The sequence below is a fragment of the Gorilla gorilla genome, chromosome 13 (genome assembly GCF_029281585.2).
Source record: "Gorilla gorilla gorilla isolate KB3781 chromosome 13, NHGRI_mGorGor1-v2.1_pri, whole genome shotgun sequence".
NCBI lineage: Eukaryota > Metazoa > Chordata > Mammalia > Primates > Hominidae > Gorilla > Gorilla gorilla.
The window spans coordinates 84,965,609-84,991,703 of record NC_073237.2 but is presented as its reverse complement, the minus strand read 5'-3'; the positions used below and the strand labels follow the sequence as shown (position 1 = coordinate 84,991,703).

The window sequence follows — 26,095 nt, the reverse complement described above, 5'->3', positions numbered from 1 at the left end:
TACATTCTCAGGACAGGCTGACTTCATAAAACCTGCCACTTGGTGGCTTTGCTCTGTATGAGAAGTGGAAATGGCCAGGAAGGGCACCAGCTGGTCCTGAAAGATGGACACACACACTCTTTCCACTGAGGCCATTTGTTTTGCAATTTCAGGGTAGAGGGACTTACTGGTCGTGATTGTTCTGAAATGTGGGATTTAAACAAACTGGGCAAGTAGAACGAAGCTCTGACCACAGGCAGTGCATGGAGTGTGGATTTTGTGCTCAGAGTCTGGCTCAGGGACCTGCTGCAGTAGCTGGCCACCTAGGCCCTTGAATCCCCATTCAAGGGACAGGCCTACGGATGGCAGGGATGAGGTTGAGCAAGTGAACGTGCTTGGTAGCGAGGAAGCCCTTTGCAATTCGATTTGCTGTTGTTGCTGTTGGAGGGGCAAGTACCAGAGGCTGGCTGGTCATGAAGGACAGATTCTTGTAGGGGGCAAAGCTCTGAGTCTCAGGGGACAAGCTCCTATTGCAGCCTCCTCTCTGGGCTGTCATTAGAGCCCAGCATCATAGGTGCCTAGAATAGCTTTCAGCCTCCAGAGAGCTGCTGCTATTCCTGGTGGCATTGATCATACTTGCCATGTTACCTGTAGTCCACGGGCCATGAGCAGGCCTCCTCCCGGGCCTGAGCACATGCCATCCCAACAGAGAAAAAGCACCAAGCTCCTTGTCCCCATCCCTCCAGAGGCCACCTGGAAGTGGAAGCAAACAAGAGAGCAGGCAGTGGTCCCTATGGGAAAGAGGTGGTCTGAGGGCTACCTGGACCCTCTGGCTCTTCTTTGTTGTCTGTGTCTCTTGGGAAACACAGAGGGTATCAGCTGCATGCAGAGACATCTATTTGCTCAGCATGGAGAGCTTAAGGGAGGTTGAGTGCTGGGTGCCATAAGGGGAAAGATGGGGACAGGGACCACATCAGTGCTGACGGACCTGCTACCTGGGATCAGAGGGGACTATCTCCACCTGCCATCTCTCCCCTTGAGACCTAAGCCCCTACAGGTAGAAGGAGGCTAAGAGACAGGAAAAACCAAGGTGTTTCTCCTATTCTTACTACCACTCACCACTCACTTCTGATATTAGATGTGTGGGGGTTTTCCCTACACATCAACCAGTTCTCCAGTGGACATCAGCTGGGAGTCCTATAATTCGATTCCATTTTGACACAACCTGCCTATAGTTAGCAGGCAGGTTGGGATATGTAGGGTCATATCCCACAGGTTAAGGGATCAGTCCCACAAGACGGCCTCTTCTACTTCAGACACCAACCAAGCCCCAGGTTGTTTAACCTGTGCTTTTGACCCAGTGGCTATACATAGGGGTTCCCACGACCATCTCCTTAAGTTTGTTTAATTTGCTACAGGAGCTCACAGAAATCAAAGAAACACTTCACTTACATCTATCCATTTATTATAAAATATATGAAAAAGGATACAGATTATGTAAGGATGTCTGAGGATGAAGAGATGCTTAGGGAGATGCATATGAGAGAAGGGGTATGGAGCTTCCATGCCCTCTCCAGGAACACCATCCTCCAGGAATCTCTACGTGTTCAGCTAGCCAGAAACTCCCCAAACTCTGTTCTTTTGGGGTTTCATGGAAGCTGTATTATGTAGGCATGACTGATGACATCATTGGCCATTGGTGGTCAACTCAATCTTCAGCCCCTCTTCCCTCTCAGGAGGTCCCATCAGAGCTGAAAGTTCCAACCCTCTGACCACATGGTTGGTTCCCCTGGGAACCAGCCCCATCCTGAGGCTATTCAGGGGCCCCCAACCAGCAGTCATTTCATTGACATACAAAAGACTCATCACTTTGGAGATTCCAAGTGTTTTATGAGCCATGTGCCAGGAAACAGATGAAGCCCAAATATATATTTCACAGTGTCACAGAGGCACAATCCTATTCCCACTGAACACGTTCTCAGTGATGTCTGCTGAATGCAGCAAGGGCAGAAAAATTGTTGCAGGGGAAATTTCCTGGAAAGAGAGAGCAAAGGCCCCTCATTCCAACTGTATGCTCAAACAGGAGAGTGAAATAATCCCTCCTGGAAATTATGCTCTATCTAACGTGTGGATTCTTGAGTGACTGCAGGGATTCTGATGAGTGGCTGCTGGTTGGCTGGTTTTCTGGGCTTTGCCATTCTCCCCCTCTGGGTAGTGTGAGGTGGAAAGCACAATTGTAAACCAAGGTTGCCAGTCAGCGCTCATTTTTGGACAAAGGTCAGTTGTTCAGAAATTAGACTATTCCTGCCTCCTGTCTTAGCTGTTGGTGGCTCCACTCCACCTGAACACAGGGTATAGGGAAGTCATTTCAAGCCCAGTGATTCTGCAAATTGGAATGACTCTGACAGCAAAAGTTGTTTGTTCATATGTTTGTGCATTTGCTTAATTCACGTTTACCTTAAGAACATGCTCACCCTGTGATCTCTGCAGAAATCCTGATTCTGGTGCAGGAGCCTCCACTAGGAAAATTTGGAAAATTTGATGCCCAGCATGAAAGGAAAGCCACCCAAGCCTGTGATTTCTCAGGTCCCTTTTAAAGCTGATGTCCCAACAGTATTGTCAACCTAAAATAATCAAAAGGTTCAGAATCTAGTTCAAAGAGAATTTATCCCAACAGTACAAAGTTGAGGACAGCCCACTTGGGAAGAATGTATTCCAAAGAATGGAAATCTGTGCTTCAAAGTGTAGTAGAAGTTTGGGATTGCTTATATGAACAAAGCTTAGGGAAGCTTAACAGAATTTCAACATCTTTCTTTTTTTTTTTTTTTTTTTTTTTGAGATGGAGTCTCACTCTGTCACCTAGGATGGAGTGCAGTGGCATGATCTTGGCTCACTGCAACCTCCGCCTCCCGGGTTCAAGCGATTCTCCTGTCTCAGCCTCCTGAGTAGCTGGGATTACAGGGGTCTGCAACCACACCCAGGTAATTTTTTTTTTTTTTTGTATTTTTAGTACAGATGAGATTTCACCATGTTGGCCAGGCTGGTTTCGAACTCCTGACCTCAAGTGATCCACCTGCCTCGACCTCCCAAAGTGCTAGGATTACAGGTGTGAGCCACTTGCACCTGGCCTAACATCTTTCTATGGAAGGCTTAATGCATAGTTACAACAATCTGATGAGCCAAAGTGTTGATAGCAGTAGGAGGCAGACAAATTCCTAGGCAGACAGGGGCAGGTCCCCAATGAAACCCGATCTTCAAGCCATAGACAGCCTGAAGCCTGAAAACCAGGCAGCCAGCTCCAGGTAGAGTCCATGACCTGAGTGAGAACTTCCTTGATGCTTTTATAGCCAATCAAATGGTGCTTTTTCCAGGACTGCTTATGGACCAATCAGCACACACTCCCCCATTCTGAGCCCATGAAACCCCTGGACTCAGCTACATGTTGGGACTACCCACCTTCAGATATGGGTTACCCACTTCGGGTCCCCTCTCATGTCAAAAACTGTTCTGTCACTCAATAAAACTCTTCTCTGCCTTGCTGACTGTCCGCTTGTCCATGTAACCTCATTCTTCTTGGACAAGAACCTAAGACCCACCAAACAGTGGGTGAGAAAGGAGCTGTAACACTGTAGCCCTCCTGCCCTCTGCCATTGCCAGGTGGCCTCCCCATGTGACAGGAAGCAGCAGTGGGGCCAGGCCAGCCACAGGCTGAAGTGGACTGGCAAGACTGAACAAGCTGTAATGCAAACGAGCTGAAACATATTCCTGGCTGGCCCACCAAGTTGCAGGCGGTGATGCACTCCCATTCACCAGACTATGAGAGAAGAGCTGTGACCCTCTGGGGGCCGAGACCTCGGGACTCCCTGAGCCAGAGTTGTGACCCACTGTAACACCCGCCTGGGGCTCCAGGGTTGCTGTGTCTCTGAGTTTCTGGGAGCCACTGTGTTGCCCTCATCCAGATGCCAGCACCCAAGGTGGAAGCCATTCAAGGCACACCTGGTCCAGCTGCAGCCTTGCATGGAGCCCATGCCTGTGCTGGCACCTAGAGCTGCCCACCCAACCACAACAGCCGGCGTGCCTGGCTGTGCACTGTGGCCGGACCCTCTGCTCACTGGCTCACACACCTTTTGCCGCTCTGCACCTGGCTTGCCCACAGAAGGTGAAGGATCTGGGACAGTAGCAAGAACTGAGCGCAGCCCGCCAGGCTAAGTGGGAGGAGTGAGCCCAGTGCCAAGCCCAGAACCAAGCAAAGCCTGAGCAAAGGCACCACCGGACAGAGGTTTCCAGCTGGCAAAGCGTCACCGAAAGAATCGCCAGGGCTTTTTTCCTTTCAGGAAAAGTATATTTACATTCCACACTGAAGATATAACTGTCATTGAGATAGGAGTTTGCAAGGACTTGTTTCACAAGACACAGGTCACAAAGACCCTGCTGATGTGGCAGAGAAGCCAGTCCAAACCAGCTAGAACACAGACAGCTGCAAAAGCAACCTCTGGTTGTCCTCATGGCTCATTATATGCTAATTATATAGTGCATCAGCATGCTAAAAGACACTCCCACTGGCGCCATGACAGTTAACAGATGCCATGGTAACTTCCAGAAGTTACCCTATATGGTCCAAAAAGAGGAGGAACCCCGGGTTTTGAGGATTCACCACCAGTTTCCAGAAACCTCATCAATAATCCACACTTTGTTTAGCATATGATCAAGCAACAACCATAAAAATAGCCAACCAGCAGCCCTGAGGGTTGCCTATGAAGTGATCGCCCTTTTATTGATTTACTTTCTTAATAAACTTGCTCTCACTGTCTCTGTCAGCTCACTCTTGAATTCTTTCCTGTGCAAAGCCAAAAAACCCATGTGGCCTCCTGGGCTAAGCCCCAGTTTCAGGGTTTACCCTGCAACATCATCAAGTCTTGTGTACCATCTGGTCTGAGTTAGGTACAGGACAATAAATGAGGCAGTCAATCTATAACCAAGATCAGTGATTGGAAGGTGGGTAGATCTGGTATCTGGTCTCTCCTAGTCAATTCTAGGACAAGAACAGTGAGTGAGAGAGTTAAGCTATAATAAGAAGCAGAATTGCAAACAACATGCTACGTGACTCAGTCTCCAGGCTTAAGTTCCCCCATGGTATAAAAATTTATAGGGCCCTGAAATTTTATTTTCTTTTACAATGTCCAGGGAGAGATCGGAAAAAGAGGAGCCTCATTCAGGTGAGATATGTAAACGAGACGGCAACCTGCCAAAAATACTTGTTGCAATTAATATTTGTTGCTGCAATGTTGTTATATCCAGGGCTCTGCAATACAGAGAAATATTCCTAAATGATTTCCTTCAGTGCAGATATATAATTCTTGGTTCAACTCCAGCAGATGGTTATTATCAACATAAAGAAATAAATCATTCCCTGCCAAAGGCATCAGATTTCCTCTCCAGGAAGTGGTCATTGAGGTCTTCTTTAAAGGGCCTGTCTGGGTGTGGTGGCTCACGTCTGTAATCCCAGCACTTTGGGAGGCCAAGGTGGGCAGATCACTTGAGGTCAGGAGTTTGAGACCAGCCTGGCCAACATGGTGAAACCCCATCTGTACTAAAAAGACAAAAATTAGCTGCTGTGGTGGTGCACACCTATAATCCCAGCTACTCAGGAGGCTGAGGTAGGAGAATCACTTGAACGTGGGAGGTGGAGGTTGCAGCGAGCCAAGATCTCACCACTTCACTCCCGCCTGGGTGACAGAGGGAGACTCCATCTCAAAAACATAATAATAAAAATAAATAAAGGGCCATCGTGTCAGAATGGGGCAGTGGTCCTTACAGGTTCCTCCAGCCCCACTCTATCTTCTCCCTCTGAGCTTTATCCCTGCCTGAGGCCCTGACCCCACCACCTCATCATAGACCATTATAACGATGAGTTTCATGTCAGCCCAGGCCTGGAGAGAGAAGAACCAAATGCCTGTTGAATGAATGAATGGATGAATTAATTAATTGATATCTAAAACCTTGTACTAATACAGTACATTTACCTGAAGATGATTATTTGTAACAAAATCATGACAACACATACATAAGGAAAGAGGAACAAAGATCATTACTTTTCTGTTTCAGAAAGTGAAAATAGAAAAGCAAAAAGAACATAGGAATGAAAAATGATGTCTCTTATGCCTTATCACTGCAAATGTTTACCCAAAAAAACCATAAGGCTTTAATCTTGAGGATTTATTCCAGGTAAATATATCTGGAATAATATCAGATCTTTTACATGAAGTATAAAGGAGATATGATTTCTTATGTCCCTAGCCAGCCCTCTCTCTGTCACTCCACAGCTAGATAAGAAAAATGTTCTTCTTACCCTGTCGGACTCTCCACCTCCCTGACCCGCTAGAAAGAGCCTCTGGGTTAGACCCAGCTGCAGATGTAGCACCAGGAGAAAAAAATAAAGCGATGCAGATTCAACCAGACATGCTGCAACACACTATGTAGCAAGGAGTTCAGAGACAAGGAGAAGGAGGGTGGGGAGCAGAGCCACATGGGCTGGGCCTCAAAAGGAGTGGATGGAAGACTCTGGAGGGCTATTTGGGGAGGAGAAGCAAGGGTTTTTTGTTGTTGTTGTTGTTGTTGTTTGGGCTTTTTTGAGACAGAATTTCACTCTTGTCACCCAGGCTGGAGTGCAATGGCACAATCTCAGCTCACTGCAACCTCCGCTTCCCAGGTTCAATCAATTCTCCTGCCTCAGCCTCCTGAGTAGCTGGGATTACAGGCGCACATCACCAAGCCCGGCTAGCAAAGGAGGTTTTAGATGAGTAGCCTTGGGTTGTGAAGTGGATCTCCTCAATTATTTTTCAAATGATGCAAGTAACAATTGGACTTTGGTTTTTGCAATTATTACGGCATTCACTGAAGGCAAGACTGGGTCCCATGGGACATTAGATTATAGATGGGTTTTTCATGTGGAGTGGAAGGATATCATCCAGGATTTCAGATCTAAGATTCCTAGCTAGCTGCCCCTAGTTTAAAATCATCCTTTTAGGTCTTAGTCGTGGGCAATTTTTCCACCACTTCCTACCTCTGGTGTCAAGTGGTCAGATTCAACTGGGCACAATTGTTCTCATTCTCATACTCCAATGGCAAAGTCAGACAGATATTGTAGAAATAACTTTGAACTTGTCATTACAACTGTAGAGGTATTATAAAGGTTAAGAATGCATGTTTCACCGGGCGTGGTGGCTCACACCTGTAATCCCAGCGCTTTGGGAGGCTGAGGTGGGCGGATCACGAGGTCAGGAGATTGAGACCATCCTGGCTAACACGGTGAAATCCCGTCTCTACTAAAAATACAAAAATTAGCTGGGCGTGGTGGTGGGCACCTGTAGTCCCAGCTACTCGGGAGGCTGAGGCAGGAGAATGGCGTGAACTCAGGAGACAGAGTTTGCAGTGAGTGGAGATTGCCATTGCACTCCAGCCTGGGTGACAGAGGGAGACTCCATCTCAAAAAAAAAAAAAAAAGCATGTTTAAAGCAGAAAACTAGATTCACATGGCATTTTGTCAGTTCACTAAATTAAGTAAAATTTTAAAAGGAGTCTTCCTTGTAAAATTGCAAACATAAAATTAACTTTTCTCAACAATCAGGCAAATAGGCAGTTTAAACACATGCATGCAATTTCACTCCCTAATAGAGCCATTGAAATGACAGCAAAGGGATTTGTTTTTTTAATGATGGGGAAAACAAAAGAGTAAACAAAACAAAAACATGTTTGGAAGCTGTAAAAGCGGAAGGGGAATGGAGGCTGTCTCCACAGACACACAAGCGTGATCTGGGCCAGAGCTGGAAAATGTGAGAACCAACTGGTTTATCCCAAGTAATCCTCAAATGACTGGGGGCCAGTGGCTCCAGAAGCCCCCTTGAAGTAGTAATACAGGCACCTATAAGGAAGAGTGTGATGTGTTTACAAAGTGGTTTGATCTCCAGGCTCCCTCCCACCTCCACATGCTGAGTGATTGAACTTACCACCCCTGAGGTGACAAATGGGCTCTCTTGGTTGAGAAATACGTGGCTGAAAGTAAGAGCGCCAAAATGAAATCAGGGTAATTTCATGAAAAGGTATGATCCTACCCAGCTCCCAGAACACTGAGCCTTTCATCCCTCCTCCTGATAGGAGATAAGAGGATGCTTTCTAGTAAATGTCACAAGCCAGAAAGAGCAATCTTGCTAACAGAATGGCCCCAGCAGGATCACTCTATAGGGGAGCTCAGCGTTACCAAGCCCCACTGATGTTCTGCTAAGTCCCTCCCAAAATAAACAGGAGAGAGAAGCAACAGGGGAAGGGGAAGGGGAAGCCACTTGGGGTGAACTGTGCAGAAAGAAGACATTTTAAAAATATGGTTAATATCCTTAGAGAGGTATGAGGAGATACTGCTTTCATGGAACTAGAACAGAATGCCATGAAAGAAAGAGATAGGAAGGGAAAGGAGGGAGAGAAGAGAGACAGAGAGAAACTGACTCAGACAACAAAGAACTCTTTATATGTATTAAAATCATGATAGCAGATAAAGGGCTAGAAGATAAATTTGAGGAAATCTCTCAAAAAGTAGAACAAAAATAAAAAGAGATGGCAGATAGAAGAGAAAAATATAAGGATGTTAGAGGTCCAATCTAGAAAGTCCAACATTCAAATACTAGGAAATGCCGAAAGACAAAGCCAACCAAACAGAAGACAGAAAATTAAGAAAAATAACTCTGAAACATTTCCCAGAAGAAAACGAGTGTGTTTCCAGACTGAACAGCTCCCAAGAGCCAACAGGCCCTATGGTGAAAACAGAGGCTTGCTAAGGCATCATGAAAGTATAGAACAACAGGCAAGGAGAATATCTGACAAGTTCTGAGAGAGAATAGACCACGCTTGAGATGCAGCAGGGACCCCTCTTGGAGGCCTGCCACCCCCGACAAGCATGGAAATAAAGGAACATCTTGAGTTTCTTTAAGGGAAATTCCAGGCACCTACCCAGCCTTGAGAAGTAAATAAGCAACCTAGAAAACAAGAAGCTGACGAGAGCCTCACACAATAGCCAAGGAAGTCAGAGCCACAGAATGTTCGGTTCCCTACAGAAACTAAAGATTACACCTTAACAATATTCTTGAGTTGCTTTTCAGAAACCTGGACCATACCAAATGGAAAATGTCATCTACTGGCACATAGACCTCAGAGAAGAGAGAATTGAGGACTGAACTGTGACCACTGTTCTCTATTCTAAATTTCTTCCTACTAAGGGTCCTGGAGGAAGTCACACCCACAGGCCAGAGCTCAAGATTCCTTTCTGCTGACCCCAAGTTTTTAGACAAAGCTTAACCAATAACAAGTCAGAAAATCTTTGAATCTACCTATGACCTATGAGCTTCCCTGCTTCAAGATGTCCCACCTTTTTAGGCCAAACCAATGTGTAGCTTCCACGTATTCATTTATTACTTTGCATGTAACCTCTGCCTCCTGCCTTTAAAAACCCTTACACGTAAGCCATCAAGTTTGGGTCTTAAGCCTGAGCTGCCTGATTCTTGTTGGCACCTCACAATAAATGCCTCACTTTCTCTCACTGCCATCACCATGTTAGTGTTTAGCTTTGCTGTGCTGGGTGGGCAGACCCAGGTCCAGCTTGGTCACTGATGTAGTTTGGATGTGTGTCCCTTCCCAAATATCATGTTGAATTGTAACTCCCATTGTTGGAGCTGGGGCTTGGTGGGTGGTGATTGGATCATGGGGGTGGGTTTCTCATGAATGGTTTAGTGCCATTCTCTTGGTATTGTCCTTGCAATAGCGACTGAGCTCTTGCAAGATCTGGTAGTTTAAAAGTGTGTGGCAGGCCAGGCACTGTGGCTCATGCCTGTAATCCCAGACCTTTGGGAGGCCGAGGTGGGCAGATCACCTGAGGTCAGGAGTTTGAGACCAGCCAGACCAATATGGAGAAATCCCATCTCTACTAAAAATACAAAAAAATTAGCCAGGCGTGGTGGCCCATGCCTGTAATCGCAGCTACTCAGGAGACTGAGGCAGGAGGATCACTTAAACCTGGGAGGCGGAGGTTGCGGTGATAGCACCACTATACTCCAGCCTGGGCAACGAGTGCAAAACTCCATCTAAAAAAACAAAAAAAGTGTGTGGCACCTTTCCCCTCCCTTTCTTGCTCCTGCTCTGGGCATGTAACATGCCTGCTCGCCTTTCACCTTCTGCCATGATTGTAAGCTTCCTGAGGCCTCCCAAGAAGCTAAGCAAATGCCAGCATCATGCTTCCTGTATAGCCTGCAGAACCATGAGCCAGTCTCAGGTATCTATAGCAATGCAAGAATGGCCTAATACAGTAACCTCTCACAGGGCCAGGGGTCACAGTGTAGTTGGATCTCTCAACATTAACAAAGAAACAAAAAAAAACTATGAGGTAGTGCCTTCAAATCACTGAAGGAAAGTACTTCCAACCTAAATTCTGCACCTGCCTCTCATCCAGTGAGTACATATAGAATGGAGGCTTTTCAGACTCAGGAGGCTTCAAAGAGTTTGCCCCCTTTCACCTGTTCTTAGGAAACTATTAGAGGATGTATTCCAACAAAACAAGGGTGGAAACCAAGAAACAGAATGACAAGAAAGAGAAACTCAATGCAGGAGAGAGCCGTGGAGCAGCCCGGGGATCATTCCAAAGGGTGACATCAGGTTGACAGAGGTACCAGGCACATAGCTCCCCAGAACCTATGGAGATGTTGGGAGACTTCAGCACAGGTTTCTTCAAGAAGATAGAAGGGACAGACCAATGGATGTGTCTGCATATCTCAAGAGGAGACCTGGATAGCCAGTGGAGGGTTCAGGTTAGACTACTTACAGGCGCTGTCTTTGTCTGTTCAGGCTGCTATCACAAAATACCACAGACGAGGCTGTGTATCATAATAGAAATGCATTGCTCACAGTTTTGGAGGCTGGAAGTCCAAGGTCAAAATGGCAGTAGTTTCTGTGTCTCTTAAGGGCCCACTTCTTGTTCACAGATGGCATCTGCTCACTGTGTCCTCATATATTAGAAGGGGTAAGGGTCTCTCTTAGGAGGACACTACTCTCATTTATGAGGGCTCCACTCCACCCTCCTGACCTAATCACCTCCCAAAGGCCCCACCTCCTAACACCACCATCACCTAGGGGTTAGGACTTCAACACATGGATTATACCGGACAGAAACATTCAGGCCATGGCAAGTACATAGAATAAAATACACACACAAAGCAAACAGCCAGATAAGATGATTCCTTTTTTTTTTTTTTTTTTTGAGACAGAGTCTTGCTCTGTTACCCAGGCTGGACTGCAGTGGTGCCATCTCGGCTCACTGCAAGCTCCGCCTCCCAGGTTCAGCCTCCCACCTCAGCCTCCTGAGTAGCTGGGACTACAGATGCGTGCCACCATGCCTGGCTATTTTTTTTTTCTTTGTATTTTTAGTAGAGACAGGGTTTCACCATTTTAGAGACAGGGTTTCACCATATTAGCCAGGATGGTCTCCATCTCCTGACCTCGTGATCCACACACCTTGGCCTCCAAAAGTGCTAGGATTACAGGCATGAGCTACAGCACCCAGCTTTTTTTTTTTTTTTTGAGACAAAGTCTTCCTCTTGTTGCCCAGGCTGGAGTGCAATAGTGTGATCTTGGCACACTGCAACCTCCACCTCCTGGGTTCAAGCAATTCTCCTGCCTCAGCCTCCTGAGTAGCTGGGATTACAGGCACCTGCCACCACACCCAGCTAATTTTTGTATTTTTAGTAGAGACGGGGTTTCACCATGTTGTCCAGGCTGGTCTTGAACTCCTGACCTTAGGCGATCCACCCACCTCGGCCTCCCAAAGTGCTGGGATTACAGGTGTGAGCCACCACACCTGACTCATCAGATAAGATCATTCTTTTTTCTTTATTTTTTTTTTTTTAAGATGGAGTTTCGCCCTTTGTTGCCCAGGCTGGAGTGAAGTGGTATGATCTCGGCTCACTGCAACCTCTGCCTCCCGGGTTCAGCGATTCTGCTGCCTCAGCCTCCCGGGTAGCTGGAATTACAGGTGCCCACCACCATGCCCGGCTAATTTTTGTATTTTTAGTAGAGACGGGGTTTCACCACATTGGCCAGGCTGGTCTTGAACTTCTGACCTTAGGTAATCCACCCACCTCGGCCTCCGGAAGTGCTGGGATTACAGGCATGAGCCACCGTGTCCAGCCCAGATAATTCTTAAACAAAAATGCAGGAGAGAAGGGTAATTCAGTTTACCAAATGGCTCAAAGGTTCTAGATAGCTGGCAAAGTGGAGGTGACTAAAACAGAGGCTCTTTTCAATCAAAATTAGCATAGGACACCCTACTGAAAAGATGGGGTTTTAAGGTACCTCCATGGTGTTTGTAAATTCGGCCTAAGTCAGTCCAGCCCAATAGAGCATAATTCTCCTGACTGGTGAGCTCTGTGTCACCCCTCTTCTTCCTTTCTCTAGGAATGTCTGTGTCTGTGTGTGTGTTTGTGGTGTGTGTAGGTTATATGTGTGGTGTGTTCTCTCAGTGACTTCCCCTCTCCAGTGCACAGTGACCAGCATTTCATGAGTCTCCCTGAGGTCTGCACGCGCTCCTGCAGGAATGCCAGTGGCTAGGCCTCTCCTGAGAGAGGGGAGGGCCCCCACCTGCCCCAGGCCTGATGGCTTGTGGAGCACCCTGGGCTTTGATAAAGATGCCCCAGTTGTGGGCTGAAATCAGTGAAATGACTTCAACAAATTCAGTGGACAAGACACCTTTGCAGAGCCATGCTTCTCAGATGTTAGCGCCCACGGGGCTCACCAGGGAGTCTGGATGAGACGTGGGCCTGGGCTGGGTCACGATGCTGCATGTCTTTCAACCCCTGCCCCATGGTGCCCACACCATGCTGCCACTGCTTGTCTATGTCCACACGCAGGGTGGCAAGTGTATAAAGATGAAAAGCAACGTGTACACACAGAAAAAATAAAAAGGTGGTGACTTTAGGGGACATATAGATGGACTAAAACATCCATCATGGCTTTCCCTCAGGATGATGGAATCTTTTTCCTGATGTTCGTCCACAGTGAGCACGTATTGCTTCTGGAACACAAAGGGCACAAGGCACTTGTAGAAATAGTCACAAATTACACAGTTCTCGGAAAGAAGGCTGGAATACTTTGCCTTACATCAAGAAAAATTGTTTGGGATGTTATAATATTAAAGTGTGTGTCGGCCGAGCGTGGTGGCTCATGACTGTAATCACAGCACTCTGGGAGGCCGAAGCGGGTGGATCACTTGAGGTCAGGAGTTCGAGACCAGCCTGGCCAACATGAAGAAACCCCGTCTCAACTAAAAATACAAAATTAGCCGGGCTTGGTGGCAGGCGCCTCTAATCCCAGCTACTCGGGAGGCTGAGGCAACAGAATCGCTTGAACCCAGGAGGCAGAGATTGCAGTGAGCCAAGATGGTGCCGCTGCACTCCAGCATGGGAGACAGAGACTCTGTCTCAGAAAAAAAAAAAAAAAAAAAAAAAAGAATGTGTCTTCAGGGAGTAATAATGGTTCAAAGGACACATCACTCTCCCAGCCCTAGGTGACGAAGGCCCATGTCCTACAGGGCCAGTCCAGCCGAGGTGGACCCCGCCTCTCCCTCTAGTCACCCCAAAGCAAAATCTTCCAGCCCACAAACACCAACACAGTTCTTGGCAGTTACAAGCACGTTTACCAGGAGGGCCGTTTCTCTACCTTTTAAAAGTGTGCGGTTGTGGTTCACACACGCACACACACACACACGAACACTCAGTTTATGGATACTCTACATGCAAGAGATGTCCACCCAGTTCCCAAGAATGTGTGATTGAAAATACCATAATTAGGCCGGGCACGGTGGCTCACGCCTGTAATCCCAGCACTTTGGGAGGTCGAGGCGGGTGGATCACCTGAGGTAAGGAGTTCGAGACTAGCCTGACCAATATGATGAAACCCCGTCTCTACTAAAAATACAAAAATTCGCTGGGCGTGGTGGCGGGCGCCTGTAATCCCAGCTACTCGGGAGGCTGAGACAAGAGAATCGCTTGAACCCAGGAGGCGGAGGTTGCAGTGAGCTGAGACCGCACCATTGCACTCCAGCCTGGGCAACAAGAGTGAAACTCCATCTCAAAAAAAAAGAAAAGAAAAGAAAAAGCCATAATTAAATAAATATTTCATCTCCGAGTTTTGGAAGAAAACTGCATTTCTACATGACTTATTGGGGGCACGAATAACAATGAGGTTATTGTTAACAATGAGGTTAAATGCATCCTTAGTCAACCCACAGGGCCCCCAGGAGGCTGGGTCTCAGTGCTCAGGGAAGCTAACTGACAGCACAGAGGGTGAGGGAGGTTGAAGGGACTAATTAATTAACAGCTGTGTCTCAGTGGCACAGGTTCACTGACTATCACCCACTGGGCTTTCTTACTCTACTATTGCTGGTCCTAGTGGTGTCAGCTTCGCTCCAAATTCTCAGCTGAGGAACCCAGCAAGCTGACCAGATCTGCAGGTGAGGACTTGGCTAGAGATGGGTATCGGTATTTTCACAATCCCAGCTGATTGGATAAGAATGAGGGTGGAAAGAAACAGGAAAGACCCACCAGAAAGAGGCCACAGGGGAAGCTGGGACAGTAACCTGAACCACTGACGGCTTTCACCACCATTAATAAAGATTGTTTACTTCGATGGATTATTAACTTTTAGGTAACACTGAGGTTTGATCTTGAAGATGTGAAAACACACCCTTGAAAATTTCATTGCTTTCTAGGATATTGTAATGCTGTTACAAATAAGTGTAAAGAAAACAAAGAGAAGAAAATTCCAAGATGACATATAATTAAAAACTAGCACCTGTGACAAATAAGACATATTTAAGCACGGTATTTGTCAAGAGCCTCCTTTTCTTCCTACTGGCACCTGGAATGGAATGAGAAAGAAGGCAATACACTTGTTTATTAAAGTACACAGCTTGCAAACTTTATTAAGATAGTTGTGAAAGCATATCATTAAAATAAACAGATCGCCAGAAAATGTTATCAATAAATATATTATTTTACCTGAAGAGACTTGTACAAATAAATGTCTTGCATAGATTTCCAACAGCTCAGTATGAACATATGAGGATCCTTCCTTAAGCACAGGTGGATAAAGGTATGCAAAGAATAACAAAAATAACTATAATACAAACAGGCTGCATGATCAAAATATGGAGTGTATTATTTCCTGAGCAATAGTTGCTTTTGACCACAGCTTAGTTCTTCTGCTCTGAAATACAATGAAATCACACCAACAGAGGAAGGAACCCAACATGCTCCTCTTTGCCCCAGCGTCGGTGCTGGAGAAGCAGCACCTGTCGTGGCCCTCTGAGGTCCCTCCCACTTCAAACGGAGAAATTCTGGAAGATATCGGCCGCCTCCACCCAGTCCTGGAAGCAGGCCAACCCCCGCTCCCGGATCTGCTTCCGCCCTTTGTTGGTGATGACCTCCCCATTTTGTTTCACAATCACAAGCTTGGGGATGGCTGTGACGTTGTACCTCTTCCTCAGCTCACTGCAGGAGAGAAGAGTGGTACCGAAGTTAGCACTCCCACATGCACATCTGAAGGGACACGCCCCCTCCCTCCAGCCTGAGGTACAGCCAACTTGGAGGAAGCCACCGGGTACCCCACCCAGCCTGCTCCTGCTCTCCCTCCTGCTGGGGTGGGGGCTCCTTTCTCCTTGGTGCTACTATTTCTTTTTCTTTTTCTTTTTTGAGATGTAGTTTTGTTCTTGTCGCCCAGGCTAGAGTGCAATGGCGCGATCTCGGCTCACTGCAACCTCCACCTCCCACGTTCAAGCGATTCTCCTGCCTCAGCCTCCCAAGTAGCTGGGATTACAGGTATGTGCCACCACATCCAGCTAATTTTTTGTATTTTTAGTAGAGACAGGGTTTCACCATGTTGGCCAGACTGGTCTCGACCTCCGGGCCTCAAGTGATCTGCCCGCCTTGGCCTCCCAAAATGCTGGGATTACAGGCGTTAGCCACCACGCCCAGCCTTGGTGCTACCACTTCTAACCCAGTTCCACACCAGAGAGCTGCCTGCAGCAGTGAACTCTCCGTATCTGTGCTACCCAATCCAGTAGCCACCAGCCACATATGGCTGGGAGAGCTCAGAATGTGGCTAGTGTGCCTAAGGAACTGAAGTTTTCATTTTAATTAACTTTTAATTTAAATTTAAGTTGTCACAAGTGGCTAGTGGCTACCAGATTGGATAGTGCAGGTCTAAACCCACAAATAAACCCAGTAATTTTTTATGTCCTCTACATCTCAAGGGGTTGAAAAATATCAGGTACATATAATGGTAAAAGTTAAAATTCCAGCCAGGTGTGGTTGCTGACACCTGTAATCCCAGCACTTCAGGAGACTGAGGTGGGAAGATGGCTTAAGCCCAAGAGTTCAAGACCAGCCTGGGCAACATAGTGAGACCTTGTCTCTACAAAAGTTAAAAAATTAGCTAGGCGTGGTGGCAGGCACCTATAGTCCCAGCTACTCAACAGGCTGAGGTGGGAGGATCGCTTGAGCCCAGGAGGTCAAGGCTGCAGTGAGCCGTGTTAGTGCCTCTACATTCCAGCCTGGGCGGCAGACCCCATTTCTAAGGGAAAAAAAAAAAAAAAAAAGTTAAAATTCCATGAGTTCTAAATACATCTAGAGCTTCACTTGACTTTCCACCCTACAAATTCAGTGATGCACCAATTGCCATTATCATGATGAGAGGTTTCTTAGCCTCATTTTACATCATTTACATTTACAGTATCTATAACCTGATGAGTGGTCTTTTTACAAAATTATTTGTATTCATTTAGGGAAACGAGCATCTGCCTTCTTGGTTTTGCAATTCTTGTAATCTTCACTGGGATTACTCCCTCAAGACAGGGCAGCCGGGTGAAATCCCTTTCCTGTTTATCATGGCCAGGTCACCAGGGCCTCACAGTGACAGTAATCGGATTTCCTTGATCTGTCACCCTCAGGATTGTGAACCCGAGTGGAAGGAAAAACCCATTTGAGACCCTCCTATTAGCAAATCTCCCCTTTGACACGTCCCTCAAGTTCTTCCTGCCACTTTCTGGCATCCAAGTCAAAGACACACCATCACTCAAGCAGGAAAAAATACAGGGTCCCCTACGATCAACAGAGAGAGAATATGGTTTATTTCCAAACATCTATGAAGCAGTGACAAAATCAATCATGTTCTCAAGTCACAAAGGAAGTATTAAAGAATTTCAAGTGGTCAATAACATACAGATCACTTAATCAGACCAATGGTAATGGAATTGGAAACCAATAAGAAATCATTTTTAAGAATGATTTTTAAAACTAACTGTATGTTATATGGGAAATAGTAATGCAGATGACAAAGTATTTAAAACAGAACAATATGGAATATACTACAAATCCCAAGCTGTAAACACAATTAAACACACTTAGGAAGCTGTAGCCTTAAAAACACTTATCCAAAACTTTAGTATATCGATGACTTATGGATCTAATTCAAGAAGCTAGAAAAATAAGGATGGCACAAACACAAAGAAAGTAGAAAGAAGGCAGAATAAGATTGAGAACAAAAATTACTGACATAGGAAATGAACCAACAAAAACCAACATGGGGTGACCAATAAAACCCAACCTGGTTCTCAGGAAACACTAAAATGTGAAACAAATCTCTACCGAGCCTGGGCACAGTGGCTCACGCCTGTAATCCCAGCACTTTGGGAGGTCAAGGTGGGAGGATCACTTGAGCCCAAGAGTTCAAGACATCCCTGGGTGACATGACAAGACCCTGTCTCCACAAAATAAAAAAAAATTAACCAGGTGTGGTTGCACGCACCTGTAGTCCCAGCTACTTGGGAGGCTGAGGCAGGAGGATCGCTTGAACCCAGGAGTTTGAGGTTGCAGGGAGCTGTGATCACACCACTGCACTCCAGCCTGGATGACAGTGCAAGACCCTAGCTCTAAAAAAAAAGTCTACTGAGATTGAGCAAGGAAAAAGAGAGAAGGCACAAGAATATCAAAAATCAGGCCAGGAGCCTGGTCATTACACAGGCCCAGTGTGGACTGAACCTCCTTGAGGGGACACTGGTGGGCGACATGACAAGACCCTATCTCCACAAAATAAAAAATAAAATAACCAGGTGTGGCTGCGCGCACCTGTAGTCTCAGCTACTTGGGAGGCTGAGGCATGAGGATCGCTTGAACCCAGGAGTTCAAGGTTGCAGGGAGCTGTGACCACACCACTGCACTCCAGCCTGGATGATGGTGCAAGACCCTAGCTCCAAAAAAAAAAAAAAAAAAAAATCTACTGAGATTGAGCAAGGAAAAAGAGAGAAGGCACAAGAATATCAAAAATGAGGCCAACCTGGTCATTACACAGGCCCAGTGTGGACTGAACCTCCTTGAGGGGACACTGTTGGGAGGGCTGTGGCCTTTCTGGGGCTGCATGACCTCTGCCAGGACAGGCCTATTCCCCAAAGAACCAGTGGACACAGCCCCCACCCCGGCAGTCCGGACCTGCTCCCTGTGGTGTCCAATGACTCACCTGGGGAGGGAAAGGAAAAGTGGGAAAAAACAAACATGTAAACTATTCTCTAAAACCTATCATGCGTAGTGAAAAAAAGACACAGCAGAGACCACTCAGCCAAAACTGTATTTGCAGAACTGAGAAAGTCATGTCTCAAACACAGAGCAGATGTGAATTCATGTCAAACTGCAGGTTTAGGGGACACCAACTCCTTCACGAACAGCCATGAGTGCTCACAACAGGGGAGGCGCGTGTGGAACTCGGCCAGATGGAGCCTGGACAGGTCAATGAACCACAGCAGTCGGCATGAAAGATGTGGCAGAGATGTCTCTCTCCAGCATCTTAAGAATCCTGCACAACACCTATTTTTTTTTTTTAAGATGGAGTCTCGCTCTTTCGCCCAGACTGGAGTGCAGTGGTACAATCTCGGCTCACTGCAACCTCCGCCTCCCAGGTTCACGCCATTCTCCTGCCTCAGCCTCCAGAGTAGCGGGGACCACAAGCGCCCGCCGCCATGTCTGGCTAATTTTTTGTATTTTTAGTAGAGACAGGGTTTCACCGTGTTAGCCAGGATGGTTTCGATCTCCTGACCTTGTGATCCACCCGCCTCGGCCTCCCAAAGTGCTGGGATTACAGGTTTGAGCCACCACGCCCGGCCGCACAACACCTAAAATTTAAAATGCCTAAGCAATTAGCTTTTCCCAAAGGCATAAAACAAAAATGTGTGGCCAGGTGCGGTGGCTCACGCCTGTAATCCTAGCAATTTGGGAGGCCAAGATGGGTGGATCACCTGAGGTCAGGAGTTCGAGACCTGTTCACATGGCGAAACCCTGTGTCTACTAAAAATACGAAAATTAGCCGGGTGTGGTGGTGGGTGCCTGTAATCCCAGCTACTTGGGAGGCTGAGGCAGGAGAATCACTTGAACCCAGGAGGCAGAGGTTGCAGTGAGCCAAGCCTGCGCCATTGCACTCTAGCCTGGGCAACAAGAGCAAAACTCCATCTCAGAAAATAAAAAAGAAATAAAGAAAAAGGTGAAGAAAAGAGAAACAACCAAGTAACTCTTTGCATAAAGACTGCAGCAAAATGGCCAGCAGCCTGATTTAAGCTCTTTATCCAGCAGTTTTGGCAAATGGGTTATTTTAGCATCTGTACTTTGGGCAGTGAGACAGGGCACGGCCCGCACACGTCACTTCCAGAAAGGAAAGCAGACGGTCTGGCTGGGGCCAGACCAGGTGGGACTCTGTTATCTCAGGAACCTGGAACCTCTTCCCCAAGGCCATGAGGACTCCTTGGAGGGCTGCTGGTGGGTCGTGAAGGGGTTGGGATGCCAGCAGCAGCAGCAGCAGTATCTCACCTACAGATTCCTGAGCACCCCCAGGTCCGACAGCATCTGCACTCCTGACAGATTCCCAACTGACATGGGTCCATGCACCAGCCTTTGACCAGCACTGTCAGGAACAATGTGGGGTCCCAGGAGCAGCAACACCAACATCATCCGGAAACTCATCAGAAATGCAATCTCCCCACCTCTGATGCTGGGGCAGTGCCCAAGATCTGGTGGTTTATGCTTGCTCAAGTTGGCCAATCCCACAGCAGGCTTCCAGGGCTTTCTGCATCCCCTGCACCAACTGGGAGGAGGTAGGAGATAGCAAGCGGAGAGGAGGCTGGGCATGGTGCCCCTGACAGCACGGGGAGTACAGGCCTGTGGTTTGCTGCTCAGCATCTGTGACCCTCCTTGGGAAACCATGTCTCCTTCATTTTCTGGCGTGAACTAGCTGTGTGTCATGGGCAGGCTAGTTAACCTCCTGCACCTCGGATTCCTCATCTACACCACGGGAATAACAGAATCCACCTCCTGGAGTTGTTGTGAGGATTAAATAAACAGCTTAATGAAGAATGAGGCTTGGCACATAATAAGTACTTGATAAATGCTAGCTGTTCTTACTTACTGTGTGGGAAAGACCCACCTCCAATTCCACCTGGGCCAACTGCTCAGTCAGCATATCTATCTGGTGGCCCCTGGCTACACTTAATAGTACAGAAATGGGGAACTAGCCAAATCAGAATCAATGAGGCGTGGTGCAGCACCTGGCTGTGTGCTGGGAAAGAGGAAGGTGTAGGAATGCGCAGTCTGAGACACAGCAGCCATTCTGCCACCGTGAGGAGACACAGGATTTGCCAGGCAGCAACTGCCTGCAGCCTGAGCAAGGGGCAGACATGGCAAAAGACGAGCCACAAAGCTGCATCCTCCGTGGCCTCCAGCTTGCCCTTGACACCATCTTCTGGCTGATGGGTGTCTCATTAAAGCCAGCCCATAACCTTTACTGTTCAAGCTCTTTGAGTTGTTCTCATTGCTGCTGTTTTAATCACTTGCAACATTAAATCAAGCTCTAACACAGTCAGGGGGATGCAGAGCAGGCTGGGCTTTGAGGAATCAGGAGGGTGGAGGTGGTCATTTCACCGATATTCCAAGAGACATGTACCAGCCCTCAAATCCCCAGGCTGGCAGCCTCTGCCTGGGGAAAAACGTAACCTTGGAGCTGCACATGAGAGGCAAAGAACCTCACTTTTTCCCTAATGTCATCTCAATCCCCTCTGGGCCCTGAGCTGTGTCCACAGAGAAAAGAACTTGCTTTTGGGGGAGAGAATGTTGTCATGGTAATAACTTAGGACTTTAAGCATTTGGGGAAAATCCAAGAGCCCAGTTCCTCCTTGTCCTCAGCACTGTTGCAACCAGCGTTGGTCCCTGCCTTCAACTAACACAGCCACATCCTTGTTGCTGGCATAAACCACACTTCTGGGTTGCCATGGCAACTCCTGACTCTAGTCTGTCATCTCAGCCAGGAGCAGGCTGTGGCCAAGCAAATCTCTCTGCAGAACTGTCTTTTGCTCACTTGCTTCAACTACTCACCAAACACACTCCCTGGGGATGCCAGGCACGGAACCATGTCTGGCTCTGTCCTGTGGGCAATGGAAACTCAGGAAACCCCCGGAGAGTTGGAGCAAGCCATGGCTAAACCGGATTGGTCTTTGAACCAAGAGCCAATCAGATGGGAACATCAAGGTCCTGTAGACGCAGGATAAGCAGAATTTAGGGCGTAGCTCCAACAATTCCCACAGAATATCCCACTCCCTAGCTTACATATGACAACTACAGGGTTAAGGAAGTTCAGTGTGGAGAGGGGTAGGGACAAACAGCTAAGTTTACAAAAAGAAAAATCCCTCCCAGGCCAGCCAGGCTGAGAAGATAGGAGCACACAGCTGACCCACGTCACGCAGCTCACTGCCTCCAGCTGGAGCTCACAGGCTTGACCAGAGCATCAGAAACAGACAAGCAGTCTCCATGGCCCCAAGCGATGGCCTCCCCAGTCCAATCTGTGTGCCGCTGGGGACCAAGGCTCACCACCCCCTCAGTGAGGAAGTAGGGCACGGCAGAAAGAGGGTCCTCAGAGCCAGGAGAACTGAAACTCTATGCCTCGATGGCACATCTGTAAAATGGGGCAATAGACTAGAGAGCTGGGACATAACCAGCGGACACATGAGCTCATATGTGATCAGCTCAACCCTGACAACAACCACATGATGTATCATATGCTCAGCAATAAAATACCTTGCCTGCCATCACCTGGCAAGTAAATCCCAGAGCTGGGCCAGAGCTTTGTGCCTAATTACCATAATGATACTGCCATCGTCTCTCGCTTTCAAACCTGTGTTCTTTCAAAAGCTTACAAATAACTTGAGTACTAAACAAGTCCAATCCTGTTTTTAAAAGCACCACTTGAACTGATTCTATAAGAAATCCTTTTGCAAAGTGAACCACCCATCTTTGAGATTCATTATCAATAGAACTTTCAGAGTCCCGGTGTGAGTGAGGCTCCCAGAAGCAGGTTACCCCCCTGGAAGGCTGGGCGGTGCCCTGCCTGGGCCTCTTCTTTCACTGGGAATCACCAAAAATCATGTTTGGGGGAATAATTAGATTTCTTCCCATTAATTACTCATCTACAAAACTTTCCAAAGTTAGCTTCCAGTTTTCATTTTCCAGAAGGAATGTCATCTCATGATAATCAGTTTAGGGGGTAATGCCACAACTTAATGATAATCCCCAGAAATGTGAGGCTGTAAAGCAAAACCCAGAAATTCACATGGGTACCTAGAAAGGGGTGGCCAGGACAACATACTTGACGAGGCCTGCTTTAAACCTAAGTCTGGACTCTTACACCATAGGAGACCACAGGAGACCCACCCCAAAAGCAGAACAATCAATCCCTGTAATCCCCTCTCTGCCAATCCCTACCCCCTCCTTTCCAACAGTTAGAGTAATAAAGTTTATAGTAATGAGTGTTATGCTTCTCTAGTGATGAAATTCCATCAGTGTCGGTAAAAATGAAACCGCAAAGGTGGCCAGCACCTGGGTTCCTGCCAGCCTTGAAGCCCCCGTCCCTCCCTCTCAGCAAACCAACCACGGCCTGCACTGTGGGTGCCTGTCACAGAGCTGATGTCCTCGCGGGTCATCCCTCATCCCCGCATCCAGACACCGGGTCATGTCCCTGTGCTTCCTGCCCACTAACTGGGAGGATGACGCAGCGGCGCCGGGAGTCCAGGGCTGATTGGGCCGGCGGTTCCCGGAGCCGAGCCCGCGAACCCACAGCATCAACACCACTGAGAGCTCCTTCGCAATGCAGATTCCCGGAGCTCCAGACCCCAGGCAGAAACGGGCCCGCGTCCATGCTCCACGAGCCCCCTTGGGGTGCCGATGCCCTGGGTTTTCGAATCTGGTCTGCACCCTCCCTGGTCTCCAAGAGAGGTTGAAACTGAGACTGAGTGTGATTTACCGGAGTCTGGACGTGAACCGAGAGACGGGGAGGTGGTGGGGGAGGGGGGCTTCATAAAGAGCTCCCCAGTGCAGAGGGGGAGGCCTGGGGGAACATGGGGGAGACTTGCCGGGCGGCCCCCGCCCCCCCCAGGACCCCCACTCACTGCCGGTAGGGGTCGTGGAAGGGCAGCGCCAGCCAGGCGCCATGCAGCTCGCGCATGAAGGCCAGCATCTCCTGGGAGCTGCCGTCGGCTGACACGAAGACCACTTCGAAGGGCGCGGGCCGCCGCGCCTCGGCCACCAGCGCCGTATAGAAGTCGCAGAGCAGCGGCGTGAAGTCGCGGCTCGGCGCGCACCGGGCCGCCGCGAAGTACAGTGCCACCACCTTGTTCTGCAGCGCCGCCTCGGCCTCCACCGTCGCGCCCTTACAGGTCACCAGGTGCCGCCCGCCCAGAATGTCAACCATGGCGCAGACGCGCAGCCACCTGAGACCCGAGGACACCTGCAGGAGGATGATCACCTGCGGGGAGGCGGCGGCGAGCGCCGCGGTGCCCCGCCTCTGTCCGCACCACCGGGCGCTGGACCTCTCAAGACCTGCCCCAGATGCGCCCACACCTTGGCCAGGCCTCGCCTGTGGCTGGAGCAAGAGTGTTCGCGCCGACAATGAGACACTCAGACACCAGAGACCCCAGATACCTGGGCGACAGCGCGGCACCCGCCTCTGGGAGGGGAGCCAGCCAGGCAACCTCAAGCCCTCAGGTCTCTGCACCCTCCCCCAACTGCGCCCCGCCCACACTCCTGCGCCCTCCCACCACTGCGCCCCGCCCACATTCCCCGCATGCTCCCCAACTGCGCCCCGCCCACATCCCGCACTCTCCACCCACTGCGCCCCGCCCACATCCCCACCCCCGCCCCCACTGCGCCTCGCCCGCATCCCCACACTGTCCCCCCACTGCGCTGGGCCCACATCCCTACACTCTCCACCCACTGCGCCCCGCCCACATCTCTGCACCCTCCCCCACCGCACCCCGCCCACATCCCCGCACTCTCCTCCAACTGCGCCTCGCCCACATTCCACAGTTTCCCCTCACTGCGCCCCGCGCACACTCCCGCTCCCTCCCCCACTGCGCCCCGCCCACACTCCCGCGCCCTCCCCCACTGCGCCCCGCCTACACTCCCGCGCCCTCCCCCTCACTGCGGCCCGCCGACATCCCGCGCCCCCGCCCCCATCCCGACTGCGCCCCGCCCACCTCCCGCGCCCTCTCCCACTGGTTGTCCAGCCCACATCCCGCACTCCCTCCACCGCGCCCCGCTCACACTCCCGCACCCTCCCCTCACTGCGCCCTGCCACACTCCCGCACTCTCCCCCCACTACGCCCCCTACCACATCCCGCGCCCCCGCCCCCGCCCCCATCCCCACTGCGCCCCGCCCACACTCCCGCGCCGTCGCGCCCCTGGGCTCTCCCGTCGTGGGCACTCTCCCCAGCGCCTCTACACTTTCTCCCGACGCAGCGCCCTGCCCTCCGTCCCGCCCCACCTATTGCCTCCTGCGCTTCCCCCACACCGTGCTCTTCCTCCTCCTTCACTTCCTCCCACTCCTCGCGCTCCCCTTCAGCGCCCCACGCCGCCCCTCCCCCAAAACCCCGCGTCGCTCTCCTTCCCTCCTGGCCTCTCTTCCAGTCTCGCGCTCCCTGCCGGGCCCCGCCGCAGGCGTCCCGCAGCCGTCTCCCCAGGGCATTTGAATCTTGCCTTGGAGCTCTTGCCGCGCGGCCCAGCACCCTGGAAGAGGCATCAGGGAGGATGGGACGACCAGGAAGGGGAAGGGTAATTGGGCTTGGAGCGGGCTTGGGCGGGGTGGTAGGGAACCTGAGCTCCGTTGGTTCAGGGTGTTTGCCCCTGACATCCTGTGTCCTGGCTGGGAGGGTTCGTGAAGTTCAGGAAGAAATTGGGAGCAGTCCTTACAGAATGTTTTATTTGAAGAACCAAGAGTATTAATTTTTTGGCGAGCACTGTTGTAGGCCCTGGGAATTCAGCAGTGAGAAAAATAATTTCAACTCCCTGCCAGACCCGGGCTAGAAGGAGGCAAGCGAGCGAGGCACTCGCATGGGGGCAAAATTTAAGGGCGCGACAAAAAACTCAGTAATCAAGGTAAATAATGTTTTAATACAATATCTTAAAAAGTCAAAATGAATGCAAAAAAAGTTTATAATGAACAAAATATCAAAAACTTAAAGACAGTGAATGAAACCAAAATATGCCACCCTAAAATATGCCGCTTTGGTATATTGATTATTTTGAGCGAGAGGCACTTGAAAAATAGCAAATGCAGAGAGACGTTCTCCCCTTACCTGTCTAAAGACGGAGCCTCCAAAAGAAACTGATTGTCGTAAATTCCCTCCCGGGAGGATGGACTCTTATCACAGCAGAAGTCCACACCACACCTAGACAAACTTTGTCACAAACTCATAAAGACTTATGCATCTTTCCTAAAAATCAGTTACTCTCACCTAAGTGGCCTACACCAGCTTCCAGTTCCCCAATTTTAGAAGCTCTCAAAGCTCACTGGTTTGGGGGGTTTTCACCTAGTTTCCTGCAATGCCCCCATGCAGGTGATATTAAAGATTAATAAATGTGTATTCCCGTTCCCCCCGTTCATCTGCCCGTTGGCAGTTAATTTCATAGAGCCAGCTATGGAACCGGGGAGGACAGAGAGAAGG

General features: G+C 49.1%; 1 protein-coding gene across 3 annotated transcripts in view; it reads right to left on the bottom strand.

Moving 5' to 3' along the window:
- The window catches only part of NXNL2 (nucleoredoxin like 2), a 40,257-nt gene extending 16,014 nt beyond the window's left edge, over positions 1-24,243 (bottom strand). Inside the window, exons 1-3 of one of the 3 annotated variants that reach the window (XM_063696541.1) lie at positions 23,543-24,243; positions 21,477-21,632; positions 14,960-15,560 (exon numbers count right to left, since the gene is read on the bottom strand). In XM_063696541.1, the coding sequence (XP_063552611.1) occupies positions 15,392-15,560; positions 21,477-21,632; positions 23,543-23,844 (627 nt within the window). In that variant the 5' untranslated portion in view covers positions 23,845-24,243 and the 3' untranslated portion in view covers positions 14,960-15,391. Of the gene's footprint in view, positions 1-14,959; positions 15,561-21,476; positions 21,633-23,542 lie in introns of those variants that run through there. The other 2 variants (XM_004048224.5, XM_004048223.4) reach the window with 2 other exon arrangements.
- Between the last annotated feature and the right edge of the window lie 1,852 nt (positions 24,244-26,095).